The sequence below is a fragment of the Balearica regulorum genome, chromosome 1 (assembly GCF_011004875.1).
Source record: "Balearica regulorum gibbericeps isolate bBalReg1 chromosome 1, bBalReg1.pri, whole genome shotgun sequence".
In the NCBI taxonomy this organism is placed as follows: Eukaryota; Metazoa; Chordata; class Aves; order Gruiformes; family Gruidae; genus Balearica; species Balearica regulorum.
This window is the reverse complement of record NC_046184.1, coordinates 52515378-52536151: the sequence shown is the minus strand read 5'-3', so window position 1 is coordinate 52536151 and position 20774 is coordinate 52515378. Positions and strand designations below refer to the sequence as shown.

Below are 20774 nucleotides of genomic sequence, written 5' to 3'. Positions count from 1 at the left end.
ATAAATGTATAGAGAAGTACATGAAAGTGGTCAGCATGGCAAAGTAGAAGTACCAGTGTATCCCGTTTCCTCTTGACAGGAAATAAGTAGAGGAGATGAAAGCATTATGACAGTGGGCTGCATTACACCATGTGCTTCAGTATGTCACGTTAATGTGTGAGCATCTTACACACTATTCTACGTGTGCTCCTGAATTTCTTACTCGGTTGTGTGTGTGTGTGTGTGTGTGTGCACAGAGATACCATGTTTTGTACACTGCAGGAGTATTCAAAAGTGTTAGCTTAGTGCTCTCAGTTCAGCACAGAACAAGGTATTGCAGTATGACCCTGTCTAGAAAGGATTAAAGACCCTTTAGGTTATATGTTTTGTACTTCAGAGTATATGTTTTGTATTTGCATGTATTGGCTTTTTCAAAGTAAACCACCAGTTTATTTTGCTTTATTCCTAGAGTCCTATGGCTCTTACGCTGTCATTTATTATCTTGATTTGTTAGGTACACTGGCTGGGTGGGTCTCAAATTAATTGGAGTTTAGTTTATAGTCTAAATTAATGTCTAGCAGTTCTGCACAGCCTTAAAATCAAAATACAGGTGGAAATGCTTTATTCACTTAAGATAATATGTAGTCCTATATTATGGAAATCAGTTTAGAGTCTGCTTGTATGGTGTTTTTTTCAGTGAAACTAAAGAAAACGAGATCTCAAACGAGATCAGAAGCAGCTTGTGCTCTCACTCTCTCACTCTCTGGCACCATTGCTCTTGCACCCCTTTATGACCAGTTTCCAAAGGAGGAATTGGGAGCAGCCCTGTCCAGGGCTATACAGGGTTCTGGCACTGTCCTGCATAATGGCAGCGGTGAGTTCAGATGCTAATTCAGAAAGGTCTTAAATTCAGACGTTTATTGTAAAAGCAAGCACTGTAATAACTAGGCAGTTTTGTAAGAGATGCCTTCCACCTCTTTCCACTGGACGGATCTCCATTCTGAGTGCTGAAAGGATAAAGCAGCTTCGTTGCAGCAGCTGCATCAAAATACAGGAGAGGCTCTTCCTGGTAGTCTTCATTCTGAAGAAAAAGAGGCTCTATGTCTTTTGGGGGGTCTGGGGAAGCTGAAGAAATGTCACATTAGATTTAGGACGGCGATGCTTTCTTACATCTTCCTGTGTCTGCAGTCAAGCCTGCTTTATGGTTCTTGAGTTACACACAGCCTGCTTCTACATAGGCATCGACCTGTGCCGTAGGAGGTACTTCAGAAGTGGGAGCAAAGCTCAGTCTCTCCGTCATGCAGACTCTGCAGCATTGAGACTCCTCACTGCAGGAGCAGTGCACCTGAGGAGACCGGGCTAGCACATCTGTCCTTATCCGAATGACCAGCTGATCAGAAACAGGCAGTGGCAACGAGCCTAGAATATGCTTGCTGTTCATCCAGATGATTCTCCTAAAGAAGTGTATTAAAACAGGAGCCAGAGTTACAGTCACAAATGATGGAGTTCATAGGAACTATGACCAGTTCCAGGCTAGTGAGCACTTGCCCAAAGACAGGGTCCTGTCACTATGATTGCTTCTACATGAGATAAAATCTAATCCTGCTACCATGGTATGAACGTGCCTTGGAGCATCAGACCATATGTCAGCATGCACATGACATCCAATGCCAGCCTTCAGCTGTGGCTCCTATAACTTTGGCTCAGGTCCATATGCTTCCCATAGAGGCACCAGATGGACAAGAATATTTTGTCCTCGCATCGTATCCTCACAGGGTTGATACGGTGGCTAGAACCTGAAAAGACCAAGGAAAGGGAATTCTGACTCCTAAGTCTCACCTTCTTCTTGGATTCTGGTCACAGGCACAGGCAGAGATGCCCACTTGGCCTGCACAGAGGTGTGAAATGTCTGACCACGAAAGCTGTGGGACTTCTTCTCAACATCCTAGAATTTAGAGCCAAAGCAGTTACAGTGCCCGAGCGAATGTTATTCATACTGTATCTCTGAAAACTCGCGTTACACATCCTGGCAGCCACCTCCTCTGTTAAAAGGAAAGGAACAACAAGCAAATAGTATGAGCTCACCATGACAACTCAGAGCTATGGAAGTCTGGAAACTGCCTGGAAATAGTAATTATATGGTGGACTTCAGTTTCTCTGTCACTGGGCATCGAGCGGGAGGAATAGAGCTGTGTGTTTTTCATTATAGCACTGTCATAATAACCAAGGACGTTACTCCACTGCCCAACTGTTTGTTGCAATGGGGATACGGGTGCAGAATTGTTTCCCAAAATTATGTTTCTACACTGGACTAAGTCTTCCAGAACACCTTTGCACAAATCCCGAGGTTTGTATGGTTTGCAAGCCGATAAGGGGCATCCACTGCTCCTTACCAGCTGAGACAGTTTGGCTTTATAAATTACAAATGTCCATCAGTCTCTGATTCATTTCCTAATTTGCCAGATATAATTTAATAGTATTTTGATGAGCTATTTCACTCAGATACAGTCTTCTGGCAGTTCATGACCTTGATTAAATACTAAAGATCAGGTCTGCTCTAGTCAAACCCAGGTGAATGTGGAGCAGATAAGGAAGATGATTATATTACAAGCCACTGGGCTAGATGAAAGAGGACTCTCCGGTGGTTAGTACAACGTGGCCTTGCCAACAGGAAGCTTTGCCTTTATGGCAAATGGAAGATAGTGCAAATTAGACCAAAAAGCTAAAATAAATTAACTTAGTAGCCGTGTTTGTATAGCGTGTTGGAGGAGAAGAGGAATTTTGCTGCTAAGGAGGCGAGAAAGGAGATAATTACAATAATCAAAATGGGAGACAAAGAGCTCCTGCGTGTAGCTGTCGGGATAGAAAGAAAGGACAAAAGTTGGATGATTGCTGGGTTGCCAGATGATTAAAGTGGTGTTGTCATATTTGCGAATATTTTGTCTAGATATGAGCGTATGCGGGGTATATTGCTTGTTCTTCTGATAGATGTATGTACTGCTGCTTCCGTACAGTTGCTGTCATGCTTTCTGTGCATTGAAATGGAATTTTATGAAAAGACCCGTTTGAAATCTGTTATAGACACACACGCACGCACGCACGCACAGGTATGTACTTGCTCTGCTTTTGGCAGGAGTACTGGTTCTCACTCAGTTCAGAGACATGAAAATCAGAGTAGTATCTTCCTTCAGATTTTGTTAGATCCTTCAGGATGTTTTGCCATTTAAGCTTTCCTTTTTTAAAAGTGCCTAACCTTCTGGGTGAAAGAAGCTTTCTCCAGGATAAATTGACGCTTGATTGTCATCTTCAGTCTCTTGTGATTTGGTACTGAGAGAAGCAACAGTCCTCACCATTACTCAGATGGGTGGCGCTCTCCTTGAGACTTTAATTAGAGGTCTTAGCCCTCACGGCGCGGGACATTAATTGTAGAACATAGCTGGGTCTGTAGCCTTGAATTTTATGCTGGCAAAAATGGAGTCTCATTTGATTCTGGAGGGAAGGAGATCTGATGAGGGGACTTGATTACATGTTTTCTTTTCTTGTCGGCTTTTGTTTGTTTTGCTCTCCAGTGTTAGCATCACCTATTTTTCAGACAGATTTTTTTTTCAAATGCAGTCTGTATTTTGAAGCTTGTATCTGTGCTATTTTATTGTTCTTGAAGAATACAGAACCACCACTACTACTGTTGTTCAGCTGCTCTAATGATTTTTCTAGGTGCCAATTCTAGACCTTTCAATGTGTTTATACTCTCATTCCATTTGCTGATATTTCTTCATCTTAACTGAGGCTGAACTTTTTCCTCTCAAGAAAATGTTTGCTTGATCTCTATGATTGTTTGCAGATACCTCCATGAGTGAGTGTTCTCTGAACTTTATCTCCATTATTCATCTGCAGTAGTTTTGTACAGAATAGTCTGGTCCATCATTGTCTTCCACCCTAAAAGAATTCAAATCAGCTATAAACTATTACGCCTTTTTGTTTGTTTGTTTGTTTTTTGGTTTTTTAGTAAATTTAATCTGTAAACTAATCAACAGGTTTTCTGCAGAGAACTTAAATCTATCGCAGATATTTGCCCAGTCTGTTTGGCAGGAAATATTGCCGTGTGCTTCAGGTTGAAGGCACACGGAAGTAGACTAGCATAAAAGAAAAAAATAGCCTTATAAGAAGACATGAACTGCAGGTAGGCGAACCTGGCACTGAGGGAATGCAGAATAAGCCTCCGTGCTAATTCATGTGTAAAGCAGCTTCCAGTAGCAGCTGCACTCGAGGAAGTGCAGACGGTCAGACGTGACAAGATACGACGTTGGACTGACAGATTGACTGGCAGGCCTGGAGGGCTGCAGGGATAGCTCTTGTCACAAATACAACTGCAACAAGGCAAGGGAGTGAGGTATTTCTAAATAACAGCTAATTGCAGCAAAGAAACAGTACTACTGTTGGCTTTTACAGCTGGGAAGGGCAGGAGGAGGGGAGGCAGCAATGAATGGGGCACGTTTTGGGAAGTCTTTGATCGCATGACTGGTCTTTTTTAAGCCTGACAAATTTATTTCATTCTCTTTCCATTGTGCTAGGAGAAAGGGGAATTTTTACTGTTCTCACAGCCACCTGTAAAGCTCTTTTTAGTTTTGTAACTACAAGGCGGCTATTTCAAAAGCCCAGAGCATAGTCAGCTCAAGAAAAAGTAAAATATTTAGATAAGTACCTGTTGTTTAACTTACGTATTTTGTCAGAAGAAGAGAAAGAGCACTGCTCTTGCAATGCAACACAACACTAACAACATCTTCATTTTGGTTTCAGAAGTCTACAGAACAAATGAAGAAAGTACCAACCATTGTCCTGTCTGTCTCTTACAAGGGAGTCAAATTTATTGATGCAACAAATAAGGTATGTGCAATTGTTCAATATTAGCTTTTATTTCTCACAAATAGGGATACCTATGAGGCTTACTCTGTAAGAGCACCAGGCCAGAGAGGAGGACAGAGTTGCACTTTGTGATTTCCTCTCTTTTTCTCTCTTCTCTCAAAAATGGATGTACTCGTTTTGTTGTTCTCCAGAAACTCAATCTAGAGGACAAGTGAAGCAGCTTTAATGGCTCCTTTGGAGAACATTGTGTCCAACCTTCTACCATTAAAAAGCAAGCTTATCACGAAAGACATTTGGCAGGGAGCTTCTGTGGAATCCTTTACCATATTCTTCCCTATACAGTTCTTTAAATATGCAGAATATATATATATATTTGTTCATTAGTATAATTTTGGCAAAAAAAATATAAAGTTATCTCAATGAACAATAAAGATGCAAGGTTTTATGCAGGGCCAGCCATTGTAAGACTAAGAAACATGAGCCTTGAATGTCCTTTTCAAATGTCAGAGCCTCTCTGAGAGCTGTTTTCCTGGTACTACCCATTTGACTCTCTGAACTGCAGCAGCTTCTTAACAGTTGTTATTCCATATTTTTTTCATCTTCCTGTGTGGCAATGCCCCTGTGCTTTGTTTCTTACATTTTAAATACATTCAACATTTAAAAAAAAAAAAAGCAGAAATTGAAAGATCAGAGAATTCAATGATGGATAGAGCAATGGGTTATTGCTTAGCCAAAGTAAAATGTACGAACTCTGTAAGCAGGAGTAAAACAATGCATGAATTTCTCTTCTTCGGATGTCAAAAATGGCAAGAAAACACAGTCCATACTGATGCTTGCATATGAATAGAAAATGAATTATTTTTTCTGTTATGTGACTAAAACTCACTAAGCAACATAAAAAATAAATCTGACAACCCAGCTACCTGACCAGGTTAATAATGTATACAACTACTTTCTGTTGCTGAACATTTAGACCCCACAATACATCTAACGCAGTGTCCGTCAGACTTGCCTAATCAGTCAGTTTTTAAAGGTGTTTAGCTGGAACTGGGTTTTAAGTGAAGGAACAAAAGCAGATTTGCAAACTTCTGCTAGAGTTTGGAAGCCGTATCCAGGGTTAGAAATGGCATGAAAGAAAAAACAGTGGTGAAATTACTGTTATGTCAAGCCTGGCATATTTGCCAGAGCAGAGAGGCCAGGGATTCCTGTCAGCTCCTTTTTCTTCCATTGATTCAAAATTGAGCTTCTACAACCCTAATTTCCATTATCTTTTCTGATGTGCAGGGCATAAATCAGAACATTGTAATGCTATTAACTCCAACTTGGATAAGGCTGGTTTCGGCTCTTAAATCTCTTCTGTACTGTAAAGGATGTGACTACAATGTCTTTAGCTTTACCAAAAAAAAAAAAAAAAAAAAAATCAGAACAAAAGGAGCTTCCAGTATCTCTTTGCACAGTGCATATAATCTTATGTAAGAAGGAAACTTGAAAGGAGTTTGGGAAATTGCATCGGCTCTAGACCGGTCCCATTGAAATCTTATGCCTAGTAGTGCAATAGATGTATTTAATGGAGGTAAATGATGCCACAGTCCTGTGTTTTTTCTGAAGTGGTAGATTGCTTTCTCTTCAGTTCAAAATCTGCACTGCCTTTCCCTTCTGTAAAAACCAGGTAATAGCCTGCAACTCTCCCAGGAGCGTTGTTATCATCCTTGTCCACAGTGTGCTGTACCCAATTCCTTCAAGACCCAAAACAGATTAGCACTAAGGTGAGATCCTATTCAGACTTGTACCGCTTCCATATGAGCTTCTAGTTGACAACGCTGGGCACCACTTAGCAATAAACGCATACTTTTTAATGACAAAAATAGCTAGCAGTTATGTGCTTCAAAACTCGGCTCTCATGACTGTTCATCCTTTTCCTTTATGCCACCAAGCTAAGAATTTGTATTCCGAGTCGTAGCAGGCAAAGCTTCAGGTGACAAAGGGGCCCTGACCTCATTCCACGACAGCTATTTCAGTGGCGCCTTGAAGCTTGGCATGACACCACTTTGACATGACACCATCTCTTTGCAAGTGAGGCCAGAAAGAAATTGCTGCTTAGGAAAAAGCAGACTCGCAGAATTTTCTCGTGGGTCACAGCTAACCCTAACTTCTGGATGATTCCTGCCAGGAGGGGGGATTGACACAAAGTAGGCGAGCAAAAGGAAGGCTGCTTAGCAAAAAAACCTCATGTCTCCAAGGTATTTCCTTGGCAGAACAGAACCGATTTTCAGCTTCCCCGCTTTCTGAGAAGCGCTGGAGGTTTCTCTTGCCAAACGGAGTGACAATTTTTAGAACGACGACCGTACAGTGTCCGTCAATGCCTGAGGAGCGTACCCAGAACGGCGAGCTGGTTCATAGCCTTGTAATTTCTACAGGATAAGACTATGGGTCTGCTGGAAGTAGCAACTCTAGGAAACAGTAAATGCATGTACTGAAAACATGTTTAATTTTGAAAGGAGATCACAGAGGATATCCTTTAGAAGCTAGGGAAAAGCTCAATTTCACTACTAATTTTCATCCAGAAGATTTAGTTTAGGTATACCTCATTTTATTCAAAACAAACTTGATGTGGATATGTTTCCAAACTTCACTTGGTTTAAAGTTAAAACATTAAAATAATCTCCCTGCGTGTTGCCTAAAGTGCAAAGCCCTGGGTCAGCCCCAGGTCACCTAGGACCAGTTTCAGCGTAGCAGAGCTCTTTCCACATACACTGCGTAACTTCAGGTGATTACTTTGTGGCTCATGATTTGGCATAAAGATTTCACATGATTTTAAGACCTTCCAAGCTTTAATTCTTTCTGCTTTTTAAATGACAGTGTTGCCAATACAGCATCAATGACCGTATATTACAGCTTTATCTGTGGCTATCTAAATCCCTGGGTTTGGTATAATTGTAATGCTCATCAAAATCTTTATTGAGGGTAAAAGTTATTAATTTGAGAACAAAGAAAATTAAATGCTTAAAGTAACATAAAAAGCCAATGATTGTTAAGCAGAGATTATACGTGTCATTATAAATTGGCATATAGTGAAACATAAGTACTGGTTTTGTCATTTTTATGAATAATGCATTAAACAGAAATAATCAAGTAAGTTGCAACAATTTAAGATTAAGAGGATTATTTCATTTCTTCAGTAACAGTTTCCTTATCTTGGTTTTTCCATAATTTGAAATTTGGAATGCTTTTTATTAAGATTTTTCCTAAGCCATGATTTCTTCCATTAGATATATTAATATGCCTTTTCAAAAACTTGACACCTACATGCAAGGGGGAAAGTTGCCACTTAGCAAATGAAAGAAGATATGGCAAAGCATCTTAAGTGACTTAGTTGCATATATTTCCTTTTCTTCAAAAAAAAAAAAAAAGAGGGGGAGGAGAGGAGGTGGGAAGGAAAAGACAAGTGTGAGGGAAAACCAGAGATGCTCAGAGATTGTTTTAACTTGAACAGATGCCACTGAGGCAGCAGCAAAGGGTGGCTCTGCGAGGGACTGGGACGCTACAGATGTCATGTGTTCTGTGGTGCAATAGCGATGTCATGCTGCAGCAGGCTTGTTCACTTTGGGGTTTTGTGGAAAAGCCAGAGCTACAGCCAGCAGGGCCACCATTCAGAACAGCGTATAAACTAACCGCTAAGTAAATTCATATTCAATGACTCATTCTTCTGTTTAAATAAATCATTTGAAATGCGTGTGTTGCTGAAGCAAGGCCTAATCATAAGCCACTCTGCAGTATCTTCTTCTCTGGCTTCATGGTTCCTTTGGCCTGAACACAATAATTACATATCAGCAATTTATGTAATGAATATTCATAATTTTCTCCAAAGCTTTAAGACAGCTTTTTTTTATTTCATCGGACAGACATGCCCCACCTCTATCTCAATAGTATGCTATAGCTTACATTGGCTGTTGCAAGTAGTGTTGCTCGGTGCATGAATGGTTTAATTCTTCTACATCTCTCTTACAGGATGCTGTTGTCAGTAAGAGGAGAAAAGTTGCCAGATCCTCCCGTAGTTATATTTTTACTAAGCAGAAGCTTTTCAAGAGTGCAGGGTTTCAATTATAGGTGATGTTTGGTGGGGTTTTTTCTCCTGAAAAAGTATAGCTGAAATTTGTCAAACAGCACATGCAAAAAAAAAAAAACGATACTGAGTCTGTTGGGTTTCATTAGATCCTGTCTATCAGTAGACTGAAACAGTGCCACATAGTGATCATGACACGGGAAACCAGCAGCGTCCTGAAATGCTCGTATAGTGCTTTGAAACTGTGTTTACAGCTGTATGCACAGAAAGATGTCTTTGTCATAGGATACTGAATAAACTGTACAAAACCCGAGCGGACTCATAGGGAAGACTCTAGAATGCAATTGTTCCCTACCAGATTAGTGGCAATTTTAGATCTCATTGGAGAGGGTCAAAATTCCAATGACCTGTGTAAGATCACACGTGGGGTATATTAAATCTCTTCTTATTACAAAACTTCTGAAATACTTCAGCACAGCAGATGAACATAAATGCAAATCTAAGACCACATCTTTTATGGCTCTTTTACCTTTAATTCCTAAACTGATTGAAAATATTTTCTTTTAAACAGAATATTATCGCTGAACATGAAATCCGTAACATTTCCTGTGCTGCACAAGACCCTGAAGACCTTTCTACATTTGCGTACATCACTAAAGACTTGAAGACTAATCACCACTACTGCCATGTATTCACTGCATTTGATGTGGTCAGTTTATAGAAGATGCTTCGTTTAATAGTTCTGTCTAATAGTAATAGTTCCTTAATTCTATTATAACATTTTCAGGAGATATGGTGGGAAGGTAGCATTCATTTACCACATGAAAAGACTAATCTATGGGATAGTAAAAACATTTCTGGAGAAGAGCAAAGATTTTCTTTGATACGATCTCATGTCCCATCTGAAATAACTCACCTCTGTAATCCCAGCTGTAAACCATAAACGTAGCGAGTAGCTTTTCATACAGTTCTTAACATGTAATCCTTCTAACCTAAGCTATAGCCTTCCAAGACGTTTGTAACAAGCAAGCTTAGCCACCCAGTCTGAAATCTCAGCGCACACCAAATAACCAAATCGGAACTGGAGCAATGTGCGTTATATACAGTGCTCAGTCCTGCTAAGAGGTAGCCTCAGGAACTAGCTTAAACTAAGTTTGCAGCGCGTCCTGCGTTTTTGACTATGTTGTGCTGCCCGTGTGGTCCAGCCCTTTGGCTTTTACCCTTATGGGTCTGTCCTGTGCCAGCCAACAAGGGGTGAGAGGGTTGGACACTTTCTTGTGTCTTTGAGCCTGGACATGTCCCACCGCCACGAAGCAGCTGTAGGCTGCTTTTTGCACCAGAGATCAGATGTTACCAGCGTAAGTGATTTTTTTTTCAGATTTCTTACTCTGCTGTTCCATGGCTTTTAGTGTTTCAGTGTTAAGCGGGATCAGTCCCAATAACTCAAACATCTCTCTAAATATTGTTTAGACTTTTTTGACATTATATCGAGTAAACTGGAAGACAGAAGCTTCCTCTGCAAATGTGTAGAGAACGTATGAAAAGTTTTGTATTTACTTTAGCCAGGGAACTGAAACACTTACAGATCTGACAAAGAAGAGACCACACAGGTAGCTAACTGCCTATCATCTCAAGAGGTCCTAGGAATATTTGGCTACCACACTGAATCCGAAAGATGTGAAACATCTGTGATCAGAGATCTGTGCAGAACGTTGTCCTTTCTGGGTTCCTGTGTGAGAGGTTACCCCTGTAACTGTCAACAGATTAGTATTATTATTAGGTGGCCCCTCTGTTCTGTTCTCTCTGTCATGTCAGTGGGAGTTTTAGCTTAAATAATGCAGATATGGATTTGGGGAAAGTTTCATTTTAGCAGCACCTTTACCTTTTCAAAAAGATTGCCTTTATTTTGAAAATAGCAAATTAATGCTTTAATTCTTACTTCCTTGTTCCAATCTTCTTGCCTAAAAATCTCCAAAATGTTATTTCAGCAAAAGTCCTTACAGCTCCCGCTATTTCGGTGGAAAATTATGAAGTTCTTCCTATATTTATGCTTCTCAGATGGTGATGCACAGACTACTAGTGTTTCAAGAAATCATGAACACATATCAATTAATCAGTCATACCGTTTTAGCTAAATTTGGTGAAATAAGTAGTGGCTCTAATTTTTAGGACTAAAAGAGATTATTTTCCAAAACTTTCAGGAGTACTCGCCCTTTGAGTTAAGCACAAGAGAAATTTCATGTGCTATTAAAACTTTAAAATCATTCAAGAAGAACTATTTTAATATGGTATAAAATGTGTATGAATTCTTGAAACATGCTTACATTAATATAAATAAGTTAAAAAAAATTAGAGGTGTCTGAACTGAGACATTTTATTTGTGACTGGGGAAATAGTCAACATTGCAGAATGATAGTATGTAGGAGAGTTTAAATAACAAAATGTACAGGAGGTAAAAGGAATTTTAGCTTTTTGGTTCAGGGGTTTTGTTGTTTAACTTCTCTGCTGACATTTTAGTGTCCACAGGAAGTAGAAAAAAACTTCAAAATTGTGTTAAAAAATAGATAAACCATGGTCAACAAGATGTTACATTATTTAGATTTTAATGATAAGTGAATCAGCTGAAATTAGACTGATTGAGGGAGGTTATTATTTCTCCTGATCCATTTAAATACTTCTTAATGGTTTCAGAGTACTGCAGTTTCATTTATAGGTTTAATAATCAAGCACAAATATAGACCCAGGTATAGCAAATGAAATTCATTTTTTCCTTGCTTGGCAAGGAAAGAATAGTGATCCAGGAATAATTACAACATTTTGCTCACTTCCCGTACCTTAGGAGGAGCATTTAATACCCCAAGCACTTTAAATGGCTATTTTAAGCAATACAGAAACTTTAACTTAGTTTTCTCGTGCAACATAACCCTCAGTGGGGTGTTACCTACTCAAATATTCTCTTTTTGTATTGTTTTATTTCTCAGGATCTAGCATTTCTGATGCAATTATAAGCTGCATAAAAAATAGCTAGATATTCAGAACACAAGCACACAGTAAATAAAACTTTCTATTTAAAGCCTAACACTTCCAGTTTGCTAATAGAAACAGTCCTACCCATTTGTCAATAGCTACAAGTCCAATCATGTTAAGAAAAATAAGGCTTAAAATGGTTGATATCCACAAGAAGGTGTAAAAAAATGCATCTTAAATCGTATATATTATGCTAATACAATATATGCAATGGTATGAAAAAATTTCACTCTCTTAGGTCCTTCAGTTCCTCGGGAAATGCAGGCAAGTACAATTTTTTTGCAGACAGGAAAACATTTGAGTGTAGTGACGTGTCTGCTAGCATTACTGATACTATTAGGAGTGACTGTACATGTAACTTCTCTACTCAGAGTTAAAATTCTATAATCAAAATTGGAAAAACATCGGACTTGATTGAAGAATATTGAAGGGGATAAGGTTTGAGGGAAGAAAAGGATTTATTGCAAAATATTTGAAATCCACTTCACTCTCATTCACTTACAAAGCAGCCCTAAAACTACCAGTGAAGGATTCACTCTGGAGAAGCAAACCATCATAACAGTTCCTACACCAAATTCTGGTTCCTGTATGAGAGGCATCTAAAGTAATTTCCGTCAGATATTCCTTCATTACCCAATGCACCTATGAGTAGAAGACAACCGGCATAAATTGGAACAATTTCTGCTCTTGCTCATGCCAAGGATTAGGCTGGTGCTCTACATAATACAAAGACTTTCTTCTTCTTTTCTGTATTATTTTGTCCTTCATTGCACAGACTTAAGCTGGATAAGAATTGGAAACTGCTAGTATGCATACTTAGCAGAGAAGAAAAAGCATGCATTCAGATCTCCAAGTTCTGTTTATTACCTTCTTCCAGGGGATTAGAGGACTTTATAATTTTTTTCTCTGTTCATGTGATCATCTAGGTACAATCAGTGTGGCATCACTGTATCTCCAGAACAGAAAACTTCTTTCCTTTGCAGTGCCTGGAGACAGCATGCCCAGGCAGTCCCCTCTGGGGCATATTAGGAGGGAAAGTGTAAAACTGTTTCAGTTGCTCCTGGCAAACTTCTTGAGATGGAACATGCTTAGGTACAAGGAGCTTTCAGCTCATGAGCAGATGAAGCTCTCCTCTCTCATCTACATCGATGGCTTTTGCAACAGCCTGAAAGGCCCACTTTGAAGGCTTGTTTCTATCCTCCCATTGTGTACAAGGTATCTTTCTGTGCCACGCTGGAAGAGGGGGATGTATTCAGAAGGGTTTGCCATCCACGACTGCTTTAAATCCAAAATGAGAAAGGATCAAGAATTTAAGCTGCAGGAGTCACGAAAGCCTCATGCAGCCCAGGAGTCCACAGCTGTTACAAGCAAATGCAGCCATGTCGGTCCCATCATACCATCCTTGGCGAGCCGAGCTTTCTTCCCTTTGAATGCACAAAGGCTGGCACATTGGAGAGCACAAATGCATGTCCTTTCCAGATCCCCCCAGAAGTAAAAGTTTTGTGGTCTGGAGGGGTAAAGCGTATGTACGCTTAACAGTGTAATTGTACATGTCTGTCGGCTCTGCATCTCTGAAAACTCCCATTACTAGTGAGTAACCTTCTCTTTTTGTCCGGTTTTTATAGTAGAAATCTTCAACATTTGGCCTTGAAGACTCTAGTATGACTGATTTCATCCCAGGGGATGGACATTTCGAACTGGGTTGAGATTTTTCAAGTAAAGATTCAATATACTCTGTTCTGTTTGATTTTGCCAACTGTGATTTTAAGTTTGGTACCTTGAGTACAGGGTGTCCTAATTGCCATTCCTACACATCCAATATGATGGGTAGCTCACACTCATCATATGTGGGACTCCAAAGGAAGCTTCTTCAGTAAATTCAGTCTTCAAAAAAGACCAGATTTGACATTGATCTTAAAGAGGAGAAAAAAAAATCATCACCTAAAAGCAAAACCCCGTAAAATCCTCATTATATCATAAGTGTTTTCCCAAAAAGGCAAAATGTTAGTTTTTCCAAAAATTACTTTGCAAGTGACGTTTTACCTTTTTATAGCTCAAAAACCAGAAATCTTACTCTTTCTCTTAAAAATATTACTGAATCTTCAACATGGCTTTATAGAAGCATGAAAACACAATGAAGAAGCAGTATCTGCTGCAACTTACACAGTTAAAAAGTCAGTTAACATATAACAGAACAATTAGCCATTGTAATAGGTTGGGTGAATTAAAGTGGCTGAAGAATTCTGACTCAGAGTTGCACTGGGGCATTGAATTGTACCTTTACGTGGCAAACAAGGCAACTGACCTCAATTTCTCATCTCCCAGAAATTGTTGCTTAAAGGCGTTAGCTTACTCACTCTCCTTCTCTGCTGTGCCGAGCAAGGAACGGGATTGTAGCAGCCTCAGAAGCACCACGGTCCTAAAAGTTCTGCCTCCTTTCCCAGGAGCTTGGTGGCAAGCTGTAAGGGTTGATGTCTTCTACGGTGACCAGGGGGTCTGCAACTTTTGTGTTAAGCATCTTTCAGGGATGCAGACCTGCTTCCTTCCCTTTGCGCCACATGTTAAAAAAAAAATTCAAAGAAGTGTCTCCTCACTCCCTCAGAAGATTTTCCACGATGGATTTCATGGTTTGGTTTTCCACCCCCATCCCCAAGGGAATCCTGCTCTTACCTCTCCCGTATAGCCTCTGCAAGAGTCCGTACCAACTCTAATCCTCATCTTCCTCTCCCAATACTACAGGTAGGAAATTCCTCAAACCAAACTTACTTAGTTCTGAAGGTGGGGTGTTTTTTTTTCCAAATACAATTTTGCAGATAGCTTTTTTAAATTTTACAAGGTGCAATTTAAAGCCCTCCTTGCCTCCATTTGCAGACTTCTCTTCGTCAAGGCTCTATCGCAGTACACAATGTATGAAATGTGTGTACAAGTTACTGTTCAGTTTACATCTCGACTATTGAACAGAACAGAGAATGTTCTATTTGCTATATTTCAAATATTTATTAGCCATAGAAACAGTTGCACGTTTCCAATGGCTTTCAGGCAGGCCTATTTTTTTCATTTTACAAACTACAAAAGAAAACAAATCATAGCGGCTTCTAACGAGATGCAGGACCCAGACTAGATCTATATCTCTGCGTGGCAAACTCTCTGCCTGTCGCCACTCTTGTCTCAGAGCTTTTCAGGCCTGTCTCTCAGTGACCTTTTTGCATGCCACACTGGATGGCACGTTTTCCTCAGTCTCGCTAGTACTACACTCTGCTTTTTCTCTAGGCCATTACTACACCCTGTCCTGTTGATGTATTCCTTAGCGATAATAATATCCACTGTAGACAACCCCGTGATGATCTAGCACGCTGTCTTACTGTCACTACAGTTTATGAAGAGGTCTTTAGAATAATATTCTCGTCCTGCTAATAGGCGTGCTCCATTTCAAATAATATTATTCTGTACATTTTTAACAATTATACTCTGTTGGTCTTAATTCCATAGCTGAAAGGCAGGGCACTTTATTATAGTCTCTTTAGTCATTCATTTATTACTCAGTGTTTCTCCGTCCTGGCCAGTTTCCTTAAGCTAAAAGGGAGACAATTTGGAGCCTACTGCTATCAAATCAGGCAGACATTTTTATTTGGGAAGCTATGAAACTTTGGCTAGCTTGCTGTTGTGACTGCAGTGATAACAGCTGAGAGCATATCCCAGTGGAGGAGTATAATTGTTTTCTGTCTGACCTAACAGGGACCAGAGCTGGCACCTTTGTAAGAAGCTCTTACAATGAGCCAAATATGCTGAATTTAGCCTATATGATCTCAGTATACATGCGTGATAACAAAGGGATGGAATTTCTTCATGACTACCGTGAAACTGTAGTCTATGGCGTGAAATAAAATGCTTATCCTTTTAACTCTGTTTTAACGATTGAAGAGCAGATAGCGTACCGCCAAGTGTCTTCCATTGCTTTCTGGCTTATTGCAAACTCATCAGTTCGACTTGACTAGCCAAAGAGATATCTCATTTAAAATTATATCAGAAACGCGTGGGAATTTTAAGGGATCACCTAGTTTCAAAGCAATGCAGGAGTGCTTCCAACTATGGGCTGCAGAGGTTCAGGAAGGAGAGGGTAACTTCTGAATTACATCAAAGATTTATGAATTATTCTTAGGAGACCATAGGACATGAGGAGGCAAGCCCGCAGGCTTGCATTTGCTCTGCAGGGAGTTGAAACATTATTGGAAAGTTAGGAGCCTAGAAATAGGCTCTAGTAGGAGCTTACAAAACAAACCCACAAACCTGAAAAAAAAAATTACCATAGAAATTCACTTGCAAGGTCAAATTTGAAACTCACAGCTGCTTTTTAGTTGTTATAAAACTGTACTGAAAAAATATTTATACCAATCCTCCAGTTTCTCATTCATGTTTTATAACCCTTTCAACAGGTTTTCTTCCACATAGGCAGTAAGGACTTAAAGTATTCTAGTTATACCACCAAACTGGTCTTAGTCTTAAGAGCCTGACTTCTTTTGTCACACGCGCTAACCCCCCACACTTAGAAGAGTATTGTGACATGTCAGGTCAAGCTTAAACATTTTTACTTCTAGAAAATAAAACCACAAGAAGGTTTCCCCAGCACTTGAAACACACATCCGAAGCGGAGCACTGGCTTCGACGCGTGCGTAGGTGCGCTGCGTCCGTGAAGCAGAGCACACGCTTTCGATGTTTGCTGTTTGTCCTTTTGGAAGCGTCGCACCGACGCTGCGTCCTCTTCCCGCGCCGCCTGGTGCGGGCACAGCACGGAGCGTCCCGAGGCGCACGGCCGGGGAAGGTGCTGCCGGCTCTGGAGGAGGATGGGTCAGCTGAGGAGGTCTGAAATAGAGGACGGTGGAACATCAAATACTGCAATAGCCCAAGATGGGGGCAGATCTGGAGAGCAGCGGATATGGCCTGAGCTGGGGAGGTGTGCGAGGGGGGTTAACGTACTTGTTCTAAACGGAGATGACACACACTCACCTGCTCCCGTTTTCACGTGTAGTGAGACAATGTTTTCAAGGTTTTTAGGAGTTATTATTTTCAGCTACAATAACTTGCGTGTAGATTCTTTTTCATCAATGAGAAATCAAATGACAGGTGTAAATATTGCAGAGAGTTAGGAAGTTGTTACCGATGTGATTCTTATTTACATTACAAGTCACTTCTGTAGACAGTACTACCCCACTTCATGTATCTGACAATAATTCAACCTCACTCCAATTTTAACTGTTTTTGTTTTGTTCCAGAATTTAGCTTACGAAATCATTCTTACACTAGGACAAGCGTTTGAGGTGGCCTATCAGCTTGCACTACAAGCACGAAAAGGGGGCCATTCTTCAACCCTCCCAGAAAGCTTTGAAAATAAACCCTCCAAGCCTATTCCCAAACCACGTGTTAGTATTCGGAAGTCAGTGGTAAGTAGAAACTAGGGTGCATGCAAAAAACCCCAAAATTCAGCTATACAGTTAAGAGCTGATATATGTAGAAGCTATGTAAATAAATATACCTGTTGGGTCAGAAATGCTCCGTGTGTCAGTCGTGCCACCTCTGCTCATCAGCCAGTAGTTGTGTCACTGCAGCATGGGCAGCCGTGTGGGACAACTGCTCGTTTCAGATTCCTCCAGTTTGAGATGTTGCTTGGCTAGTGTTGCCCATATGTCTTCTATAGTAATTGCAGAGCTTTAATTGATTCGGTCTAATTCTAATGTATCGTGCTTTTTTAAGTGCGGAGGATCACAGCCAATGTATACCTCTAAAACTGTGTGGTCCCACGGACTTTACTGATTTTGTAGAGAGAAATAAAATGTGCACCAAACTTGTTTGGTACACGATCACTGCATACGTATCCGAATCAAATTACAAATCCAAATCAATTTACAACGATCTTGTCACACCAAGCAACTTCTTTTCTTACCCTTTTTGTTTGGGGTTTTTTTTTTTTTTTTACCCTCGACAAATCCTCCTGTTCCAAAACTACAATTCAATGTATTGTTTCAGTATTTTCTGTGGAATCTCAAATTCCTGAGAATGTAAGCTCTTTGGGGCCAATGTATTGATTGTCTTTAAAGTGCCCTCCTGAACCGCATAGGTGACAGAGAAATACTATTTTATGATAGAGCTTTTAAAAAAATTACAAAAACTCTTTTAAATCAAGTGAGAATACAGGCACAGGGTGATTTGGGAGGAAAAGGGGAAAAATGACCACACACTGTATTTACTGGCTATAAAGTGAAAACCATACTCTGTGATATTGAAATACTGGATGAGAGGAAGGGGAAAAAAAGTATGACTGTACGCTTTGTCATCCATTGCCACAGAATCTTCATCCATAAAATTTTAAAGAACTTTTCCTGACGCCATCTTTCGCCTCAGTAGCAAAAGGACTTCTCAGGATCCAGCGCAGCTGTAGCAAACCCTGACGCCCTGTGGCTCGGGGGTAGGCACAGCTCTGATCTAAAGAGGAAAAAGAGGGCAGCCGTGGGTACACGGGCGCGTAGAACACCGCGCGCGCTGCTGTAGGACTTTGTCGATACAGGATTTGTTCTGCGTTCTGTTCGTTTAAAGAAAAAACTTGCGCCGGAAGCGCTGTGCGCAGAGATGGTAACCCGTCTGCGTGTTTGCTTTTGTCTTAAAGCAGATAGATCCATCTGAACAAAAGACTCTTGCAAATCTACCATGGATTGTTGAACCTGGACAAGAAGCCAAAAGAGGCATTAATACCAAGTATGAAACTACCATTTTCTGATACGAAACTGTCCCCCCCGTTCCCTGTTGTGCCTTGCACGCCAAGCAGTCACAGCACAGCCTTTCCTTTATGGCAACATTTCAATCCAGCAGCGAGGAAGACTGCACCGTGTGAGTGGCCTTGTAACTAACAAAAAAGGCTGACAGTCATTTCTGGTGATGTTCTTCTTCCTCCAGCACTGACAGAAGAATGACACTATATGAAGACTTTTAAAAATCACAGTCCACAAGAGGAGTGAGAAACCTTATTTTTCACGCAGTTCTCCCTTGTGACTCTGCCACAGTGCTTTCTTTGATTTCTTATTTTAGAATTCTACTTTTTAAAAAACAAAAACAAAAAGGTCTCTAAACTAACACTAATGCTGCCTATAAGTAGAATATTTGATTGGTTTTTTATTTAAATCTTGGCAGTTTTTAATTGAAACAGAACCAGAATTAATAAATAGAGTATTTGTGAAACCACTGAATTAATTCATAATTACTGTGTTGAATAAAGAACTCATTAAAGTGACAAGAAGTTAGGCACCCTGATTTCTGTGTGGGCTGGTTTTATATGTAATCGTTGGTGTCCTTTGATCCTCTACAGAATAGGAACCTCTTGCATTGTAACTAAGGATCAGAGTTTTATGAATGGTTGGAAAAAGGTATTAATAATGCACAGAAAACATTTATTAGATATTTTTATGGAAGAGAAGTACTATAGGAAAACATATGAATATTTATGGAAGGAAGCCAGATTAATTATGACAAATATTGTTTATTTTAAAGTTAAGTAAACCACTGCTATTGCAGCATTATGAAAATTATAAGACTTGTAGCATCAGTGCACTGGATGTTCCGTGTGATCAGTCTGGAATGAAAGTGGAATGGTCATTCTACATATATTTTATGCAGTTCGATATTGCTATAGCCATGAATTCTACTAGTATTTTTAAAAAATAATCATCTCAGTGGTTCTAAAAAAAAGTCAAAACCATGGATTTTGCTATCAAGATTTCTGTCACGGAAAGCTTGTTTGGAAGAGTATTGATAAAATTCTACTGCAAAACATTTTCTAAATAAAAATAGTGAGAAAAAAATTCCAAAGTAATAAAAAAAGTTTTCATGGAACAAAATAGTTAAGCATTTGCTTAATATTTGATTAAATAATATTTACTTACATTTTCTTTGAAGTGTTTTAATTTTTTTAATGTCTGTGGAGTATTTGTATAATACCATGATGTATATTTATGTAGAACTGAAATTATAACAGTACAAATATCACTATAGGAGACGAATGACATTTTAACGTATATTGTTCTATCCAGGCAAATTGTGAATCATTTTGAAGTTCATTATAGAGATATTGAGAAATTGTGTGGTTGTCTTAATGTTTTTTTAATTATTATTTCATATCCAGCTGAGGTTTTCAGTTAGAATCATCAGTTGGTAAATTCCAAAAAAAAATGGATAATTGAACTTGGTTTAAACCTGATAATTGTATATGGTTTAGTTAAACCTCATCATAGCGCTGAGTGATGACATACTTTTAATACAGTATTCAATTTACTTGAACAAAATAGATCCTTGTACATATTTTGCCTATTCACTGTTGATATGTACGTAGTCAACTGACAGTAAAAAAAAAATAACACTAAAAATATGGTACCAAAAGGACAATTGTATAGGAGAACAGTAAATAGTAGCCTCACTGCAACAAATACTTATGTAAATATGCTTGGGCTTCCAGTTATAAATTTTGTAATTTTGTCATTTATTTATATCCTATAAAAGCACACAAAATAAAATGAAGTTGTACAGTCCCAGTGCTTTGTGCATCATTTTATCATTGCGAAAGGACACAAGGGGCCTGATCCAAAGGATACTGAAATCAGTGAAAGGTCCTCCCCTCTCCCCGATTTCACTGGGCTTTGGATCTTGTCCCGCGCAAACCCAGGCATTACTGCGGAGACAGTTTTGGTTTAGAATACAGATTTTGTTTACGGATGGTAAATACTTCATACTTTAAAGTCCTTAATTAACTGGTTCTTCAGTGCACTGCTGAACTCCAGACTTCCCATATTTAATCGCACAC

General features: G+C 39.5%; 1 protein-coding gene across 1 annotated transcript in view; it reads left to right on the top strand.

Moving 5' to 3' along the window:
- Window positions 1–20502, top strand: part of ANKS1B (ankyrin repeat and sterile alpha motif domain containing 1B) — a 450874-nt gene extending 430372 nt beyond the window's left edge. Inside the window, 4 exon segments of the mRNA XM_075749435.1 lie at window positions 4777–4863; window positions 9477–9614; window positions 17203–17370; window positions 18591–20502. Of these exon segments, the coding sequence (XP_075605550.1) occupies window positions 4777–4863; window positions 9477–9614; window positions 17203–17370; window positions 18591–18701 (504 nt within the window). The 3' untranslated portion in view covers window positions 18702–20502.
- Window positions 20503–20774: the final 272 nt, after the last annotated feature.